Source organism: Mustela putorius, unplaced genomic scaffold (genome assembly GCF_011764305.1).
Source record: "Mustela putorius furo isolate JIRA1106 unplaced genomic scaffold, ASM1176430v1.1 tig00003834_pilon_pilon_pilon, whole genome shotgun sequence".
In the NCBI taxonomy this organism is placed as follows: domain Eukaryota; kingdom Metazoa; phylum Chordata; class Mammalia; order Carnivora; family Mustelidae; genus Mustela; species Mustela putorius.
Window position 1 is genome coordinate 99,315,976 of NW_025421987.1, and position 19,672 is coordinate 99,335,647.

The 19,672-nt window shown below is 55.9% G+C and overlaps 1 protein-coding gene across 2 annotated transcripts in view; it reads left to right on the forward strand.

Moving 5' to 3' along the window:
• Window positions 1–19,672, forward strand: part of ADCY5 (adenylate cyclase 5) — a 148,061-nt gene that overhangs the window by 91,873 nt on the left and 36,516 nt on the right. Inside the window, exons 4-8 of one of the 2 annotated variants that reach the window (XM_004745509.3) lie at window positions 9,831–9,942; window positions 11,508–11,635; window positions 13,355–13,513; window positions 14,444–14,585; window positions 16,433–16,573. In XM_004745509.3, coding sequence (XP_004745566.3) covers window positions 9,831–9,942; window positions 11,508–11,635; window positions 13,355–13,513; window positions 14,444–14,585; window positions 16,433–16,573 — 682 coding nt within the window. The remainder of the gene's footprint in view (window positions 1–9,830; window positions 9,943–11,507; window positions 11,636–13,354; window positions 13,514–14,443; window positions 14,586–16,432; window positions 16,574–19,672) is intronic. The other variant, XM_045088819.1, reaches the window with a different exon arrangement.

Consider the following 19,672-nt stretch of genomic DNA (forward strand, 5'->3'; position numbering starts at 1 on the left):
TCTTACTTAGCCTTACTAGGTGTTTTTTACATGCCCAGGAGGAAGGAGTGTGTATGAGGATTTGTGGGAAGGAATCTCGGGGAGTCCCCAGCCAAGGGGAGACTTTGGAGAGAAGTTTGGCTTCTAGAGAGAAAGAGAGAGACAGACACTATGGACCCACCAGAGGCCTTTCCTGTTTAGCAATCCCTGAAGTCTGGGGGACTCTAAGACATTTAAAGAAATAGCCTTCCCTGTTAGAACACATCCTGGAGGCCCAAAGTTCAGGTGGGAGCCAACATACCGGAACCCCTGTTACCCGCTTCTGGGATACTCTCTCTCAGTCCCGTCTTCACGGCCTCACGGGCCCTGGCATTGTTCCAAGCACAGCACGGACAAAGGTGCTTTTCTTGATTGTTCTCAGCTCGGCAGAGCATCTGGCTGACTCCGTTAAAGTATGATGTCGAACACGTAGGGAATGCAGAAAATTCCCAGCTCAGAAACAGTGTGGCAGGCAAGGTGTAGGTTCTCCCTGGCTGGGCTAGCACATCTGCCCACTTCTGCATCTCTGCCCCGCACCTGGCCCTCTCACCCCTCCGTCTCCTGCCCCTCTGTTGCTTTGGGCCTCCAGCTCTCCAGCAAGGTGGTTGGGGCAAAGGGGCTGACTCGGGCCTCTTCTGCCACCATAAGGAGTCATCCGCTCCTGGGGAGACATGCCCTCATCTTTCCACTCCCAGGGAGGCTGTGACTTTGGGTAAAGAAAAGAACAACACCCTAATCACAGAGTGGCCCGAGTGTCCATGTGGCAAGAACCAGAACCCCTCCCCCCACAACAGGCTTCCAGGGGGGTATTTCTGTTTTTAGACGAGCTAAGGATCAATGCAGCTATCAGATAGAAGGGGAGAAAAATCAAGACGCTGCCCTTTTCATAGGGACAGACATAATTCTGACTCTGAAATTGCCAGGCTGGTTGTGGTTGGTACACACCATAGCCCAGCCATGAGCAGTCAGGTGCAAATAGCCTGTGGGGGCCCTTCCTGTTCTGTGAGCAGCTGTGGCCGCAGGTCTTGATGGAAACACATCGTGCACTTAGTCTCTGGACTTGGGTGTGGGGCTGGGTAGTGGGTGGAGGGGTGACATCAAGGTATAGAAATGCACCCTGGGGCTGGGCTTGAGGTGTGGTGATTAGGTCTGGGGCCTGGGGTTAGTCGGGCTCCACTGTCCTCTGGCCATGTGAGCAGGGCAAGTGATGGGCCTGGATACTCTGACCTTCAGTCTCCTCCTCTGTATGGGACAGGAAGGATACCAACTTAGCAGCGTTGTGGAGAGCGGATGAAAGGGTGTGAGGGAAGCGCTTAGCGCCGTGTCTGGCCCTGGCCACGTGTTCAGTAATGGGGAGCAGTGATTGTTGTCGTTACTGCTATTATTGTGATGATTATCACACTCCTATCAACAAAGCAAGGCCTGGGGATTCTCTAGCTCACGCGTGGAAGGGTGATGAGTCACGTTTGTCAATTCTCTGCGGAGTTATAATATTTAGAGAGGGTGATGACATGCTGCTCTCTAGCCTCCACTGAGAACAAGGCCGCAAGAAAAATAAATCAGCCCTGCAGTGTGACAGACTGGGCTTGGATCTGCGGAAGGGCAGGAGACGAATGGGTGGGGAGAGTCTGGCCTGGGCAGGGAGGGGTGACAGCAGACCCCCACTGCCCTCTGTGGCCTCCCCCTTTCCTGGTGCCCGATAGAAAACTGCCCCTGGGACCTGCCGGGAACCTGTCAGATGCTTTGGTGCTGAGCCACCACTGGCAATGCACTGAGGTGGGCCAGGGGCCCAGGAACCTTTGGAGACACCACCACCCTCCCCCCCCACCCCCCGTCTGACATGTAGTGTGACAGGTAGAGCTGTTTTAGCCCTTCTGGCTGGACAGGGCAGCTGGGACCAGGTGGCTAGGGTGTCAGACCTGTGGCTTGAGGGCCCTCCTCCCAGACACCTGCCTCCCCTGCAGCCAGGGCAGTATGAAGGTCAGAGGGAGGCTGCGCTGTCCTCCCCGCATTCCTGGGACAAAGGCCTCCAGCATGCCAGAGGCCTCCTCCTCTGTCTGGGAGGAGGGCACTGAGGTGGGAGGAAGGGGCTGGCCCTAGAAGCACGTAGCACATTCCCATGGGTCACAGTAAACTTACAGATGCTGCCAGAACCCAGCTGTCACCAGGGGACCCTTGCCAAGATGTCACTATTGTGGAGCAAGATGAATGTCTTGTGTGGAGCAGCCTGGGTCACACCCTTCTCTGCCACGTATTGGCTGTGGGAACTCAGGCAAGTCATCTAACCCGAGCCTCAGGTGCCTCATCTATGACATGGAGATGGTGATGTCCCCTCACTCATCCATTCAGTGGCTGCTTTCCTCTGCTTCCACTGGTGGGACACTTAGCTACAGAGGCAGGGATTGAGATGGGAATTAAGAGGGACACTGTCTCTGATGTTGGGAAGCTTGCTTTCTCTTGAGGAAGACATACAGTAAACAGCAGGTCAATCAGTAAATTGGGATTGAATCACATAAGGAATGGGGGTTAGGGCTTTGCATTCTTACGAGCATATATAGATGTTACAAAACTTACCACTTAATTTTTCTGTTAGGATAGAAGCCACAAAGGAACAGAGCCCCTAAGAGAGGGCCCCAGGACTTACTCCTCACGGGGTGCTGGAAGGGGAGACGAGGTAGAGTATGGAAAGCCACTGCCAGGCCCCCCACTTGGGAGGTAGCTGCAGACTGTCTGCCCTCTGGAGGCAGAGCAGGGTATGCGGTGAGAGTCAAGGTCAGGAGACCAATACCCCAAAGGTTTCAGGGGGCAGGGAACGTTCAAGCCAGCCCGGAGAGGCTACTGAAGGATACGCTACTGCCCTATGGGTCCCAACTGAGAGAGACAGCTTGGCACCTGAATGACATGTTCTCACGGGGGAGCCCTGTGGTTTTAGAGGTTGTAGATGGTGGGGCGGGCTGGAGAGCTGGCTCCTCCAGGGGGCGCTGGTCCTCACTTGGCTTCCTCTGTTTGGACCCCCGGAGAAGTTCTTGATGGAGTACAGGTCTTGGCTCATTGGCTGGAATCACAGCCTCATTCTCAGGGGGCCTGGCTGAAGAGCTGCAAACTCAGGGGGTGGAAATGAGGTAACAGCCAAACCCGAACTGGGGGGGGGGTACGTGTGGAGGGGGCTGGGGAGCGCTCCCTCTCCTCCCTCCTCCCCCTTTCTTTCCTTCTCTCCCCAGCCTCTCCTGAACCTCCCCCTTTTAAGGTTATCATCTCCTCTCCCGTCTCCTTCAAGGACTTGGCTGTGTTCCCCAGGTCGTTCTGGAGTCTGGCTCAGCTGCGGCGCGGCTCTGAATTATAATGGCCTCACGACAGCGTCCCTGATGCTCAGATACCTGTGGGTGGATTGTGCACCCTGGGGGCAGAGAGGAAAAAATATTTACCTCCAGTCATATTCCTGGGAACCGACCACATAAGGGATGATCCGTAAGCCTAGCATTCCTGTCTCCAACCTGACACTAAGAAAAGTATTCTGAGCTCTACGCTATACCAATTATAGACACAAGTGGTCTTTATATTATTATCTCATTCATCCCACATTTATTGTGCTGCCCCTCTTTGCCACGTGTGACTAGATACGGTGCTTGCCTCTCAGGGACTGTCCAGCTCTCAGCAGTGAGGTCGGGCCATGCCCACTGCGGTGGGATCAGCGGCCTCATAACCCATCTGGTCCCACTGGGGAAGCCCCTGGGGGCAGGGCTTTCCTCTTAAACAACCAGCTAATTCATTATCTTACTTGTGATTAAATAGACATGATATAAAACAGGCCATTTTGACCTTTCCCATCATTGTGCAGCCACCATCACCATCTGTCTCCAGATGTTTTTCACCTTGCAAGACTGCGATCCTGTCCCTGTGAAACGACTCCGCATTCCTCTCCTTTCACCCCCCCGGCCCCAGGCAACCACCCTTCCGCACTATGCCTGTGACTTTGACTACTCCGGGTACCTCCTGGCCGTGGACTCCTACAGTACATGTTCTTTTGCGGCGGGCTTATTTCAGTCAGCATAACGTGGCCAAGGCTCGTCCATGTGGTGCTGTGGGCCGGGATTTCCTTCCTTTTCCAGGCCGCCTAGTACTCCGTGGTGTGTGTACGCCACAGCTTGTTTATCCATTCCTCTGCCAAATTGGGCTATTGTGAATGATCCTGCTGTGAACGTGGGTGCCCAGGTCCCTCCTTTCGTCCCTCCTTTCAGTTCTTTTGGGTGTATACCTAGAAGAGAAATTGCTACATTCTAATTTTTTAAGGGAGTCCACTGTGTTTTCCATAGTGACTGGCCATTTTCGCCTCTCCACCTTGCCCGAGGTGGTTTCTTCATTTCCTTGCATGGACGTGGGTCTTCACAAGAGACCCGAGTTTGTCCTTGGACACGGAATGGGGATCAGTGGGGGAATGGAGCTGGCAGCCAGCTAGGACTTGTTATTTTAGCTCTTTGGATTCAAAACTGGGGGCCTTGGGGGTAGAGGGGAAGGCAGAGAAGTTAAGGTGAAGAGACACCGACCCACTGAATGTGTCAGGCTAGGCCTTGGAAATTCTGATCCTAATAAGAATTCAGAATAAGAAGAATTATCCTGGGTTGGGTAGGTCAGAAAAGACATCATGAAGATAGAAGGGTTAGAATCAGATCTTAGAAGAACATAATTAGTTTTCAACCTTTCTCGTTCTACAAAGGATGTGTTTTCTTTGTAGAAAATTAAGAACTAATAATACACTAATAATATTCTACAGACAGTAGAAATCACCACGAGCTCATCACTGAAAGGTCACTGACTACTGCTCAGTCTTGGTGCAACCCTTTACCTTTTGTGGGCTTCTCCTGTGGGCCACATTCCCCCAGCTCTTGCAAGGCTTTCTGAACACAAAGTCTGTAAGTGCGATGGGAGGTCCACTCTCTGGCGGTGAGAGTAGGATGTGGTGGACAGAAACAGGACCAGGGGATCAGGGGTTGAAATAGGGTCTGCAGGAGGCCCTGAGGCTGGTAAGAAGGATTCCAGGACATCTGTGGACCCCAGACCCACTGGATCCAATCCCGAGAGTCAAGCCAGTCACAGGGCCCTTCAGCTTTCAGAAGGAAGGTGGCCCGTTGCCAAGAGAGTGGAGGGGGCATGGCTGTCCAGGGTGGAACGGATACCCATATCCAGTGTGTTCAGCATTCTCTCAGTGGCCTCTCCCCTCTGCCTCTCCCAGCCTGTCCCTCAGAAGGTTCTCTGGCTGCTCCTTGTCCAGACGCCCTGCTCTAATTATTTTGCACCCCCCCTTGGAAAATGCCCAGTCATCTGGTGTCTGTCGTCAGCCAGATGTTGGTGTGAGCAGCCTGACTGCACCGTTCGCCAAGCGCGTGCAGTGACCCACTGCTCCTCCTTTATCGTACTGGGGGCCTGGACCCAGGTGGTATGGCCTGGAGCACACAGAGGGCAAGCTGCAGGGGTAGACCCCTCCCCAGCCTATGCTGCTAGGGCCTCCCAGGCATATCTTGCCCTGCTTCCCTAAAACTTTCAGCTCCTGCTAGGCCCAGATCCTGAGAGTTGGGCTGAGACCTTGCCATATTCCCTTCCTGCCCTTGCCCGATGACCTCTGTTTCCCCAGACCCCCATGCCCCCTGGGCTGGCCTCGACAGACGGTTTGCCTCCCAGCATTCCCTGAGTCCCCTCCGTGTACAGTGCCGAGAAATGCAGGTCCAAGAAGCAGGTCCTTGGTGCAGCCTTCCGCCCAGACTGTGAGGAGAAGTCTGTGTCTGGGTGCCCCAGGGGCTGCTGGGTGTGGCTTCTGTTCAGGCGCAGAGTCAGACCCCAACATCTTTGTCAGGTCACAGCACCTGCAGGTGCGAGAGGGAAAAACTGCAGGGAGAGGTGCGTCCCCAAGAACGCGTGTGGAGAAGCTGGGCCGAATGCGGCGGAATGGTGAAAGGCCTGTTGTGGTCACTGGGCCACCACGGGGCCTGGCCACTCTGGCCTGCAGAGGAGATGGCGGGCGGCCGCAAGGGATGGATGGCTGGGCTCAGGGAGGAGTGCGCCACCACGGTGGGCCGGCCCAGCTTCCACATGCCCTCTGCCCCCGCTGCCCCCACTGCCAGGGCCTAAGCGCGTTGCCAAGCTGAGCTCTGAAGTGAGCTGATGGATGGAAGAGGACCTCGATGCCTCTCTGGGCCCAGCATGCTTGGAAGATGGCCTTCAGGGTCACCCAAGAGCCGATCAGGAAATCTTGCTGGGGGAACAGACTGCAGCTGGGCAGACCTCAAAAACACAGGCGCTTCCTGAGTGACAGCCATGGAGGGGAACCCTGCACCGAGGCGATAGCAGAGGCGTGTGACTTCCCTCTGACAGGAGGTGGGGGGATGTAGAGGAGGCAGAATTTTCATGAATGTGTAGGACAGGCCGCAGGGCAGCAGAGCTGAGACCTTAGAGACCCTGTCCAAGCCTCTGCGCAAGGGAGCAACCCGCGCTGGGCCCTGCTCGGAGCCACTCCTCTCTAGTGGGCTGGTGGCTCCGTCTCGCCCCAGCTCATCTGCCCGCAGCCTGTGCCCCCAGACTCCTCCCCCCGAGGAGGGGCTGTGAAGAGCAGACCCCAGCAGGCTGGAGGGGTCTCCGGCTCTCTCGGCCCCCAGAGGCCTTTCACACACCACCGTTGTTTCCCACGCCTCCTGGCATGGACTGGGAAGCCACTCACGGCCTCTGTAACTGTTCTGCCGTTCATCCCATGGACCTAGGCCCTGGGCCCCACAGACTCCTGTCTCAGGTGACGTAGCTTGGGACTCCAAGAGGCCCCATGGGGTTGAAGGAAGAGCTGCTGAGGTGACCGGTCTTGCCTCTTGCTTGCTTTGAAAGGGTGACTATTCTCTTCCATTCAACAAACATACATTAGAACATTGGGTTGAACTGGGTTCCCCTAAAACGTATGTTGGAAGCCCTGACCCTTGGTCCCTGTGAATGTGGAAATAGAGTCCTTGCAGATGAAATCAGGTTCAGATGCTAGAGTAGGGTGGGGCCCTAATCCAATATAAGGGGGCACCTCCTAAGAAGAGGAAAATGCTGTATGAAGACCTGGATACGCAGGGACAGTGCCGCGGGAGGTCAGAGACCGAGTTGGGAATAACACAGCCGCCAGCCCCACAATGCCATGCGTGGACACCCCCCACTGGCAACTAGGGAGAGGCAAGGAAGGCTTCTGCCCAGAGCCTCAGAGGCAGGACGGCCCGCTGACAGCTGGCCGCGGATGCTGTGTAGCGTTGGACTTAGCATGGAGTAGCGACGGGTGTGGTATCTGCTGGCTTTGCATTCAAGACACTGCTCCAGCCCGGGGAATGTTTCTTAACTCTGGAGCCATGGATCTTGACCCCAACCTGAACTAGCTCTGGATTCTTGAGACCTAAAGAAGAATTTCCAGAACATCTATGTGATGGCGCTTTTCCACAGACTGGGAGAGACCTTTCTCTTGTTCCTGAGTGGAACGGGCCAGTTGCCTGCAAGACCGGTGGAGAAGCGGCAGCTGGTTGAAGAGGGGGCTCTAGTTAGTTAGGGGGCTGAAATCAGCATCGGGGGCATGGCAGCCTTCCCTCCCCTGCTCCTCTTACCACGCATGCTGACGCAAGGCATTCCCTGTCTACTCCCCTTGGAGGGGGTTGCTGAGCCCATGTGCCTGGTCAGACCCCAGGCATTGAAGGCTGCTGGAGACTCCCGACCACCTCGCACCATCTGTGCCCCCGCCCCCCTAGCTGCCTGCTGAGGAACAGCTTGTCTGCTTTCCCGAGCTCTGTGGCCAGCCGGGGCAGTGTCTCTCCTTTCCATTCCTCCTCCTCAACTTTTCTTCTTTCCCCTCATTTGGCCTGTCTGTCTGAACCTTCCCTCGTGTGGGCTGGCAGACAGCCACCGAGGGTGCCCCCCTCCTGATGGAGTCCCGGACGCCATGTGTGGTGACCCGTACCAGCCCCTCCGGCTCCCTCTGCCCCTTTCACAATGCCGGATCCCTGAATTACGCTCATATTTACTTAAGATGGCTCTGGGGCCAACAGCTTCATATTTATGGGTTCAGCTCCTGGGCTGTGAAGCCAGGTTGCCTGTGTAGCCTTGGGCACAGGACGCATCCTCTCTGTTTTCCTTCATTTTCTCGCCTGTAAAGGGGGGATATTGACCTCATAGGGTGGTTGTGGTGTTCAAGTGAGTTCATACACATAAGGGCACAGGACAGTGTCCAGTTGTTTTAAAAGGCAGGTTTTATTACCAGCCAGATGTGCGAAGGCGAAGAGGTGAGGAGACAACTGCCGTTGGAAAGATTGTTACTCATCCTGGGAGAAGTGAGCAGGTCGCCCCCAAGCCGTGGGGGCCCCTGGGGAAGTGCTGCAGTGGCGGGTCAGGAGGCAGAGCGAGAGGGGTTTGAGGATGGGACTTTGTTGGGGTTTCTGCAGGAAGGAATGGATAAGTAGGCTTGGGATAGGCTAGTTGGAACCATTTCAGTGGGCTCTGTGCTGCAGGGACCGTCCCGAGTCTGGTACCCATCCCTGGGGTGATTAGGGCAGGAGAGCCATGGCCTGAGCGTGAGAGCCTAGCTGGGCTATGGGGCACTGGACGCTAAGGCAAGCTGTTGGACAATCTCTGAGACCCGACCGGCCTGGGACTGACAGGCTCCCCAGGGTCAGTGAAGTCCCAGGTATCAAACATCAGAATAGAAAGACAGGCTTAATGCACCAATGCATATTTTTCAGATAGAATGACAAAATATGCTTGTTCTACATTCCTCATTTAAAAAAGGAAGGCTGTCTGGGGCTTCAGGAGCCTTGTGGTGTAGTGGGAAGAACACGGACCTCGGAGAAGGAGCCCACCATGCTGCTGTCGGCAGCTTCTTCCCGGGGGCTCAGCCGCCTCCTCCGTGAGATGGAGACCCCAAGCCTCTGCTGCAGGGCTGCATGGAGGACTCAGTGAGAAGACAGTCTGCAGGCTCCCAGCCCTGAGCCAGCCCATCTCAGTACATGAGGGTTATTACGTTTCTGTGTCTACTTAAAGAAAAAACTCCATTAGCCCTTCTACACTCCCGCCCTGGGGCCTCACCTCTAGTGGTGTACTGTGAGCAAAGGAAGATGGCTTCGGTCTCCAGAACATAAACCACAGACACAGACAGAAGACCCACAATAACCACCGTGGGGACCGGCTGCTGCATTTGACTCCGTGCCTGGGGATGAGGCTGCCGTTGCTGGCAGGGACGTGTTGGAGGCTTCCGGACATGTTTGCTGTCTGTGTCTTCCTCTCTCTCTCTCCTTCCCGAGCCTCTTTAGTCTGTCCCTTCTAGAGACTCCCTAGGGATGGAGGGCTTGGGCCCGAAACCCTGTCTGTGGGGCTGGGAAGTGAGACCTTAGTGGGATTGACACTGGGGCCTGGAACACTTTCTAAGCCCATGAATCAAAGGCCACAGCTACCTTGAAGGGGCTGTTCAGGAGTCACATAGGGCAGGCCCAAGAGGGCACAGAACTGGGGGTGGGGGTGCGCAGGGCCCTGTCTTCGGTAACTCAGGCAGATGCACACTCCCAGGCCTCATATGCCTCTGCCCCAGCCCCACCCCCACCGCCATCCTGGGTGGGAGTGAGGGCACATTGAGAGCATAGAGTTGTCTCCTGGGCAGCATGGAGAGGCCAGCTCCCTCAACTCTCCAGGGCCAGGGACCTTGATGCTCTCCCCAGCAGCCATTTGGAGCCTCCCCGTCCCCAGGACTCTTGCTGGCCAGCAGTTGCGTCCCCTGTCCTTCCTCCCTCACAGGGGTCTTCCTCCACCTGTCTCCCCAGCATCCTGTTTGCCGACATCGAGGGCTTCACCAGCCTGGCATCCCAGTGCACTGCCCAGGAGCTGGTCATGACCCTCAACGAGCTCTTCGCCCGCTTTGACAAGCTGGCTGCGGTGAGTCACTCTCCCTGCCATCCCCGGCACCCGGGGCCCGTGCCAGAGCCAGAAGGTTGGCTCCATCTGGGCCGCCCAAGGGAGAGCGCTATGGCCAAGGCCCTGTGAGCCCCAGGGACAGGCCCTGGGCCAGCATGTGCCCTGCTGGGCAGGGGGGATGCACGCACTGTGGCTGTGTTTCCTCACACCTCACACAGTTGGATGTGTCTTTGTATGTCGGTGATCATGAGGGAGCAAGGGAGTGAGCCTTCCACCTGAGGAAGGGCGTGGGAAAGCCTGCGGGTGAGGCTGCCCAGGCCCCTGAGGAATTTCTGTTTGGTGGGGCAGATTCAGTGCCCGTAGAGCCATTTTCTTGGGGAGCTCGGCCAGAGTGGTAAGAGAATGAGTCTGAATCCCAAATGGCCTGCCGACAGCTATGTGCCACCCCCCAGAGGCTTCCAGAAAGAGGACTCTGTGCTGTTCAGACAAATTGGAAGTAGCATCCCAGGCCAGGGAGCGGTAAATGACATATTTGTTCATTCAGTCCCTGTTTATACTGCCATCCTCTCCAGCTTTTGTGTCTTTAAGTGATGTTCAGGACCTCTGTTGAGTCATTTTATGTCAGGGCTGCCCACTGCAATGTCCACCGGCAGGCGGACACGTTTCCTTTTGCCATCAAACCATTGATGAGAGGCTGGTGCTGGTCAGAGGGGTGCCAGGGCCTCCAAGGGCATTAGATGGCGGATCTCACACTGGCTTGGTGGTTTTTATCCCCTGACCATGGATGAGGGGAACTGGATATATGCTGGGCCGTCAGGCATTGGACGGGCCTTAAATGAGAATCCAGGCCACTCGGACATTTGAGTCCCAGTGTCCTACTTCATGAAGTAATCTCTGGTGGCCAGACTTGGAGAGCTGAGAATTGGTGACTAGTGACATCCCATCCGAGTCCGAGTTCTGGCTCAGTTGTGACCTGCTGGGCGACCCCCGTTGTGCCCGGTTACTCTCCTCAGGAGCAGCAGTGGGCAGGACTTCAGCTCTGCGAGGTGGGGAGGTCTTAGTCCTCACATGCTTGCTGGTTAGCAGCGTGCTGTTTGGTCACATCTCAGACAGGCTGAGGGGCAGGCAAGCTTTGGTTAAGTCTCATTCCTGCTTCAGTCTTTTTATAAAAGAAGGAGAATCAGAAAACTTCTCATAGAGCCTTAGGCCAAGGGCCAGAGCATTCTCAGGGCCTGGGAGTCGAAGCAAGGACACCGACTCTCAACCTGGGACCTTCGTGAATTGAGAAGTCTGCCCTCTTTGCTCCCACATCGGACTGCACTCTTCTTGGGTCTCAGCAGTGACCCAAAAGTGAGTTCCTGAGCCTGGGGAGGCTGGAATGCCTGAGAGCTGCTCAGCTGGGCCTCCATCCCCCTCTCAGCTCCTGATAAGCCTGTCCTGGGGCTGGGGCCATGCATCTGTCTGTGCTTGCTGCCCTAAAAGGCAAGTTATTCCAGGCATGGGGTGAATCTGTTTGCTTCCCGTTTCTTTCCCTCCCACTTCTCTTTCCTACTATTTTTAATTTTTAAAATTAATTTGCTTTCCAGGAGAATCACTGTTTACGTATTAAGATCCTGGGGGATTGCTATTACTGTGTCTCTGGGCTGCCGGAAGCGAGGGCTGACCATGCCCACTGCTGCGTGGAGATGGGCATGGACATGATTGAGGCCATCTCGTAAGTGCCTGTCTGGGAGGGGACCATCCCACAGCCTGAGGACCTGATGTTGGAGAGTTGATTAGTGCCTCCCGGCTTAGAACCTTCTCCTAGGCTGCTTCTGCCCACAGCAGCCCGGGAAGCTTTTCCCAGAGGAGCGTGTCCTAGGAAGGGAGAGCTCTGCAGACTCCGGGGCAGTGGGAGGTGTGGCCCCAGCTCTGCAGGCGAGGAGGACAAGCTGGCCATCGTGCCGTGCCCTGTGCCTCCCTCCCTCACCTCTCAGGGCCCATGGCCACCCAGCCCCATTTCTTCCCAGGTGAGAGAGGTTGGATGCACAGAGGGTAAACATCTCCCCAGGGTAATACAACATGCCAGGTGGATGCAAATGCAGGTGTCCCCATTTAAGAAAATCCATCCTTCGTGGGAGCAATAGCAAGAAGGATCTTTGGCCAATTCTCGATCACTGCCGGCCAGAGAAGGAGCCCTGGTTATTAAAAGATGTGGAGATAATCCAAACTTGGGCTCAGTAACTTGGAGCTTCAGAAGCAGCCTGGGTAGGAGCAAAGGAAGAGCCACCGTGGACAAGGTCAGGGGCAGAGCAGCTGTCCAGGAAGGTGGCCGGGTCCCTTCGGTTTGGTGGAGCCCCTTTGGGCAGTGTTTGCTGAGTGCCCTTGTATGCCGCCCAGTCATGCAGAGCGGATGGCATCAGGTGAAGAGGGCAGACTGAGATGGGGGCAGGAGGGGCATTTGTTTCCATCGGGAGGACCAGGAGAGGCTTCATGCAGGATGTAGTCCGGGAGTTAAGCCAGAAAGGTGGAATGAGATACTAGCAACCCAAGCAAGGGTCCTGAGGCACTGGGGATGGAAGGCACATTCCAGCAGGGACAAGAGAAATGATGAATGACATAACTCTTCCCTGCATTGGTGTTCACCACTCGCTGGCTGGCGGGGAGGAGGGCAAGCCTCCAGGGCTGGTCCAAGTCAAGCTGCCGGCCCGCCACTGGCTGAGTGGGCCTATACCAGGGTATCTGAGAGCATGCAGGTCCCCAAAGAGTACATACCGTGTAACCCCCTGCCCTGCCCCGAGCTCCTGCACCCTCTTCTGCAGACCTCGGGCCTCAGACGTATGCCCAGAGCAGTATAGCTCCTGTCACAACCTGCAGCCCACGGAGGGGTCCCCCATGTCCCAGGGACGCTCTCAGCCCTGGGTGTGGTGCCTGTGGTGGGAAGTGGTGCTGCTTTGAGCACATGGAACCTCCCCAGTCAGTTAACCACCTTGCTCAGCACGCCATTAATATCCAAGAAGCAGCAATGGGGACAACTCTGAGCATTACACAAACGGGGTTCGCAGCGGCTCTAACTTCCCTGTTTGGCTCAAGTGGACACTAACAGCATTTGCATCCTCAGAGTACAGTTGAATTGACTGAGGGTAGCGAAGGCCCAAGGTGCCTTCCTGGGGAAGCAGTGGGGTCCTGATGGGAGTGTGAGGCACTGTGCCCCCTTGTGGCCACACCGGGAAGCGATGCCTCCCTGCTTGGAGCCGCAGAGTACCAGGGCCCAGCCCCTGCCCACCTCAGTGAAACAGTCTCAGACTCTGGGTTTGGACTGGACCAGAGAGAAGTGACTCTTTGACCCCTGCACCTTCTGTCACACCCCCGATCCCGTGCCTTCCAGCCTCGCCCCCACTCTGTGCGCCTGGTCCCTGACCCTCTCCTAGCCTTACCCCTGCTCCATCCCCAGGTTGGTCCGGGAGGTGACAGGGGTGAACGTGAACATGCGCGTGGGAATTCACAGCGGGCGAGTACACTGCGGTGTCCTTGGTCTCAGGAAGTGGCAGTTCGACGTCTGGTCTAATGACGTCACGCTGGCCAACCACATGGAAGCTGGAGGCAAGGCAGGGTGAGTGAGGGTCCAGACTTAACTTCCCCAGCCCACCCCCATCTGGGGGTCTGGGGGTCTGGGGGTCTGCCCATCCTGGGGTGGGCAGGATGGGGTAACTTGCAACTCTGGGTTGGCAGAATTTAAGTAAAAATTCTGCTCCTTAACAAATGACTTGCTTCACACCAGGGCAAGTTGTAGGGACCATCCTCTCAACCTTTGCCCAGAACTTCGCCCAGAAGATATTTGCATAAAACAGGGCCGCTTGTTGTGCGATGGGATAGGTGGGGTAGAGTTCTGGAGGCCGGAGGAACCATGGGTAATTTCAGAGTAGCCAGGACAGAAAGGAAGTGGGACATGGGTTGGCCTGGATGGCTGAGCAGGATTCTGACAGGTGAGGAAGATGAGGTGGGGAGAGAGCCAGTCCGAGGGACTGAGGTGAGGACAGGCACAGGTATAGGAAACAGGGTGTTTCCAAGGAATGGAAGTAGAGCTGGTGACATATTAGGGACCTGCAGGAGAAACAGTGCCTGTAATAAAAGGACCTCTGTGTGTGGTTGGGGGATCTGGGCTCAGGCCTCTTCTCAGCTGGGGCCACTGCCAGCTTCAGAGCAGGTTAGCAAAGTTTGTGGGACCGAGGCTGTGTCCTTCTCATGAGCCAGTGATGTCTTCCGCTATGACAATGCTACAACTTAAGTGGGATATGATATGCTCAGGGTGGACACGAGCTCAGAAGGGGCCTTCCGGAGCCACCGTGACGATGACAGTGGAGGGATACAGCACACTGAGATCGAGGTCGGGATCTAGGCTGGGGTTACCGTTTGAGCCAAAGTGCTGGGCTCTGGGATCTGATCTGTGACAGAGTCGGTCACAGAGTGATTCTGCGTGGGGGCTAGAGGTCTGAAGTCACGTTCTCTGCCCTCCTCTCCCCACGTCCCTCCCCACCTGCAGGCGTATCCATATCACCAAGGCCACACTCAACTACCTGAATGGGGACTACGAGGTGGAGCCGGGCTGTGGGGGCGAGCGCAACGCCTACCTCAAGGAGCACAGTATCGAGACCTTCCTCATCCTGCGCTGTACCCAGAAGCGGGTAGGCTGGGGAGGGGGCTGAGGGCTGGGGGGCCCGGGGTGGGGCGGAGAGAACCCGGGGGCGGGGGCGGGGGCTGTGGGGACTTGTTCTTCTAGGGAGGATTGTTTCACAGCATCCCCTCCCTTCTCTTCTCGCTCTCTCCTTGAGTCCGGGCATGAACTCCTCACGCACTGTGATTCCTGTGTCGGGGAAGCTCATGAGCATTACAGAGGGCTTGCAAAGGCCAACAGCAAAGCAACGGTGTTTTAATTTTGCCTCCCGTTGCAGAAATGCAACAGGCCTCAAATCAGTTAGCCAAAGCACAGCCGCAGGCCAGGCATGGAAATGAAACAGCAGGGACTCTGTCCACCATCTACTCTCTGTCCAACCATTGGTTTCGTGTCCATCCTGCTCCTTGTCTGTTGCCCGGACCAGGTGGATATTGGGCCATTTTCTGCCTCTATGTGTCCTGACTGTCTCTGCCGTCTGTCCCGACACATCTTCGTTTCTCTGGAGGATCTCCATCCTTTCCAGGGTTTCACCTTCTAGTCCGTTTCGCCTCCCTCCCTTTGTCCCAGCCCACACTTGCCCAAATATAAAACTGAATTATTAGCAGACTTCGGCATTCTATTTTTAATAGTGTCATGTTCCATGTTCTTAATTTTTAAGAAGCGAACAAAGAGAACATTTTCTATTTCTCCCTAGATTAAAAAACCTTTTACCAATGAATCTTTCCATTGCATTGACCTGTTGGTCAGTGACCTTTGGTAGAGAAAAGTTTCCCTCTTTCTTTTGTAAGAAGTTAAATGAAAGATAAAACTAAGCTGGGAGAAAAGTCCAGAGAAAGTCTTGGGTGACCCCAAAGGTACATTTGGGGGCTCCTTGGGGGCAGGTGTCCACCCTGACAAGGACACCACCGGGGGGGACCTCACTTCCCACAGCAGGACAGGAGCTGCGTCGGGTGCCCCATAGAACGCAGAGAAGGATGGGAGGACTTTTGAACATTTGCTCGCTCTTTGATTAGAGTATAAGTGAACTGACTTCCTCCCGGCCCCTCCACACCCTCCCCTCTGTCCGGGTGACAAGGTCTTCAGCCCCAGCTTCCTGCCCCGCTCAGGCTCAGGCCTCACCTGCTACTCTGGGTTCCCTGGGTCATGTTCTTCTGACAGGGGGTCCAGAAAGATGAAATGGAGACAGGGAGTGATACCTCATACCCCACCCCACCCGGAGCCGTGTCAGCTGTGTCCCTGGTCCAACGGACTCCCTTCCAGGCTCAGAGAGGGAGCTGAGGGGAAGGCTGCCTCTGGTCTCCCCAGGGCCTCTCCAACCATCCGCCTGGAGCCCATTCGGATGGGTGGACGAGCAGACAGAGATCGTGGCTGGCATATGGGGAGACGGCTGAGGCCCCACTTGTGTATTTTTACAACGTATGTTGGCCTTTGCCTCTCAGGCTCTAGTGATCCGAACCTCCAGAAGCTGCCTCTCCGGTAGAACATGCCTGTTTGGGATAAGTCGAGTGGAGACTAGAATCCTTGGTTTCCTCTCTCTTCCTCTCTTGGACCCAGGCTCTGCCCACCCCCTGAGAATTCCGTGCCAATGACAGTCTCCCCCACACCCTTTTGCTTTCTCACGAGACTAGCCTCCCACCTAGGCCAGCCAGGGCTACCCTGGGGAGTGGGAAGGCATTTAGGAGACTTTCTACACTGAGCTCCGGGATCCCAGACTAGGCTCCGGCTGTGCACCAAAGGAAAGGCCACCTTCCTTAATTCCTACGTGGCCAGGCACCCAGGAGGGATGAGAAACGCCCCACTCGGGTTCACCTGGTAGGCTCTGCCCACAGGCTGATGTTGTCTGTTTTACTTTCGCAGAAAGAAGAAAAGGCCATGATTGCCAAGATGAATCGCCAGAGAACCAACTCCATCGGGCACAACCCACCCCACTGGGGGGCCGAGCGTCCCTTCTACAACCACCTGGGGGGCAACCAGGTGTCCAAGGAGATGAAGCGGATGGTAAGTACAGGTGGGGCAGCGTGCGGGCTGAAGCTGCTCCGGCACTGGGGCCTTCCATGGGTGTGAGGACTGGGCCAAGCCCCTCAGGTTGCCTGACAGAACCTTGGAGAGTCACAGAAGCAACACTGGGCTAGGACCCAGAGTGCCTGCCTACTCGCCCTGGGTTCTCTCTCTGAGTCCCAAAGGCTGGAAGCAGACCCCGAGTCCAGGCAGAGCCTTCAGTCCTCCCATGACACCATCTGGTGGGGCAGCAACTCCTCAGATGTCCTTCCAGCACCTTCCGCCTTTCCCAGGCAGCTGAAACACATCCTCGGGCTCAGAAACCATCTCAGTACTTTCTGGCAAGCACCAGGCGATGGTCCCCTTAGCCCTCTGTGCTGAGAAGTGCCCGTGCTAACCGCAGGTGTCTGGGGTGGGGCAGGCAGATTGGATGGGCAGAGGCCATGGTAAGGATGCTACGTCCCTTTCAAGTGACCCTGCCTGCCTGGAGGGACAGACAGCCCCGGCCCTCCCTGAGTACACCAGGGGCCGCCTAATTTGGGATGTACTGTCTGGGTTCTGCCGGGGATGACAGAAATAATTCAGACAGTGGGACGAAGAAGAAGAGGGATGACAGATCAGGTAAGGGTACAGCAGCAGTGTTTTCTTTCTTTTCCTCTGAGAGCTTGGCTTCCACATCCACGCGCGCTCCTTAGCTCTAGGGCAGCCTGGTTCCCAGGCAGGAGGCGCCCACACTGGGGAGAGGGATGAGTGAGGCCGGAGGGTGCAGGGAGCTGTGTGTGTGTCTGGGGGGCACTTTGCTCCCTCGGAGCCAGAGTACTGGAGCAAGATGGGGCATGCTGGCACTGTGATCACAAATTTGGGGTCTGTGGGTTTGACCACATTTTAGCTATAGCAATAGGGACTGCAGGTAAATTCTATGAAAATCCCACAGAGGCAGCAGACTGAGCCAGGGACAGGCTGGGAACCCGGCCACTCTGCTCCTTGCTAGCTGGCAACTAACAGATGACAAGGGTTTAAGGAAAACCTATAGGATCAAAAAATGAATTGAGTCAAGACCTTCGTTTCAATTTTTGATGGTAAAGAAGCAACTCATAGGACACCAAGTTTATGAGGGGGCAGAGTGGAGGAAGGGTGCCTGCCTTCCTCCAGGGCTTTGAATTTGGACTTCTACAGATCTCCAGCCACCACTTCCCCTCCTGGCGGGGGGGGGGGGCTCCCCAAAGCAAAGAGCAATTGGTGATTCCTCTCTCTGTTCTCGCCCCAGCCCTTTCATAATCTCCTGTGGACCGTGTATCCGTGTGACCAGGACCAGAGAGGGGGTGGGCAGAGGTAGGGGGCGGAAATCACAGAGAGCCTGGGGCAGAGAGGGAGGCTGTCTTTCAGGGGGCAGGGAAGGGGGAACAGGAAGATAGGAGGGAGAGGACAGAGGAGAGAAGGAGACTGTGGGAGCGGGGAGTGGAAGAGCCACAAGCAGGCAGGAAAGGCACCCGGTGGGCTTTCTCTGTTTAGAATCATGGGGAAGCTTTTTTCCTGGTGATATTTGGTGTAAGTGCAGTCTTCAGTTCTTTCAGAGTCTCAAAGGAGGCAGCTGGGAGTGTGAGCACTGGTTTAGCAGACACATTAATCATTGTTAGGACCAGGAGCCTTGGAAGAGAAGGGGTGTCGTGGGGAAGACGGGCTACAGGATTTCTCCGTGGTGTTGGCTGCCTCGCCAGCAGGGAGGGACAGGAAAGTGTGTGGACAAAGAGTGCTGGGAACACCTCTGCCGCAGCCTTTGGGAGAAGAGACTCCCCGGCTCTCATCCTGGCTGGGCAGAGTCACCAGAGGCCAGCGTCGAAGGACACACGCCACGCCCCCTCCATGCAGTCAGAATGTCCAGGCTGAGGATGGCGTGGGTCCAGAAGCTGCCTGGCACACCGTCAGCATTTGGTGGTACGCTTGCCTGAGATCTTTGAGAAGGATACACAGAGGAAGAGCTTCTCCCCTGACTTCGGCCAGTGACCGGGGTGGGGGTTAGATAAAGCATGACTGGGAGTGCTAAGAAAGGTACCAACTCGTAGGCATCAGTTAACGTCTTTAAATTTTGTTCCAACTTGGACTCAGCTTTTAAAGTGTAGTGGCGAGCTGCTCTGGTTTGTGCTTAGGCCTGTCTCCCTAAGGGTACTGAGGAATAAGAAGGTGGACAGCAAGGGCCCAGAGGGGCCTCTGCTCATCTAGCCAGGGAGGCCTTCCGTTCTCCAGGGGGCAGTGGGCAGGGCCGGAGTGCTCAGGGAAGATACAGCTCGCCTGCCCGGCGGGCAAACCAGAGCCTGTGCTTCCCCGTGGGTGAGTGGAGGGGCCACAGCCCCTGCTCCTGCTTTTAGGCCCAAAGGGACAGGAATTGGGAATGAAACAGAATCAGAGCTGCTCCCCGGAAGTGGTGTGTTACAAACTACAGGAACCTGTCTGGGGGTCCTCCTAGCCGGGTGGAGGACTGCTGTCCTGGAACTAGTAAGCAGGCTGGGGAACTTGAACCCTGTCTACTGGACTGGGTTACTTTTTTTTTTCTTAAGATTTTATTTATGTATTAGAGAAATTATGAGCAGGGGGAGGGGTAGAGGGAGAGGGAGATGCAGACTCCCTGCTGAATGTGGGCCTGACATGGAGCTCGATTCCAGGACCCTGGGTGAATGACCTGAGCCGAAAGCAGACACTTAACTGACTGAGCCACCCAGGTGCCCCATGGACTGTGTTCTTAATGACCGTCTGCCGTGGTCAGTCTGCCAACACACCAGCCCAGTGCTCAGCTCTCCACACTAACAAGGCACACGGAGCAGACCTGCTCCCCACCCCCAGCCCCAGCAGATGACCAAAAGAGCATAGGAGAAAGTCAGAAACAGGTGTGTTAAAAAGTCTCAGGTCTACTTCTGAGCAGCAGAAGCCAGCGCTGGCTTCATAGTAGCTCTGTTGTCCTTGGTCCCAGAGTAAAATCATGGCCGGCCCCTGTGATGGAATTCAGGGCCAGCCCCCCCACCATATTCTGTGGAGAGCTGGCTGTCTGGCTTCCCTTAAGCTCATGCCTGACGGATCCGGGGAGCACCCAGCACAGGCCTGCCC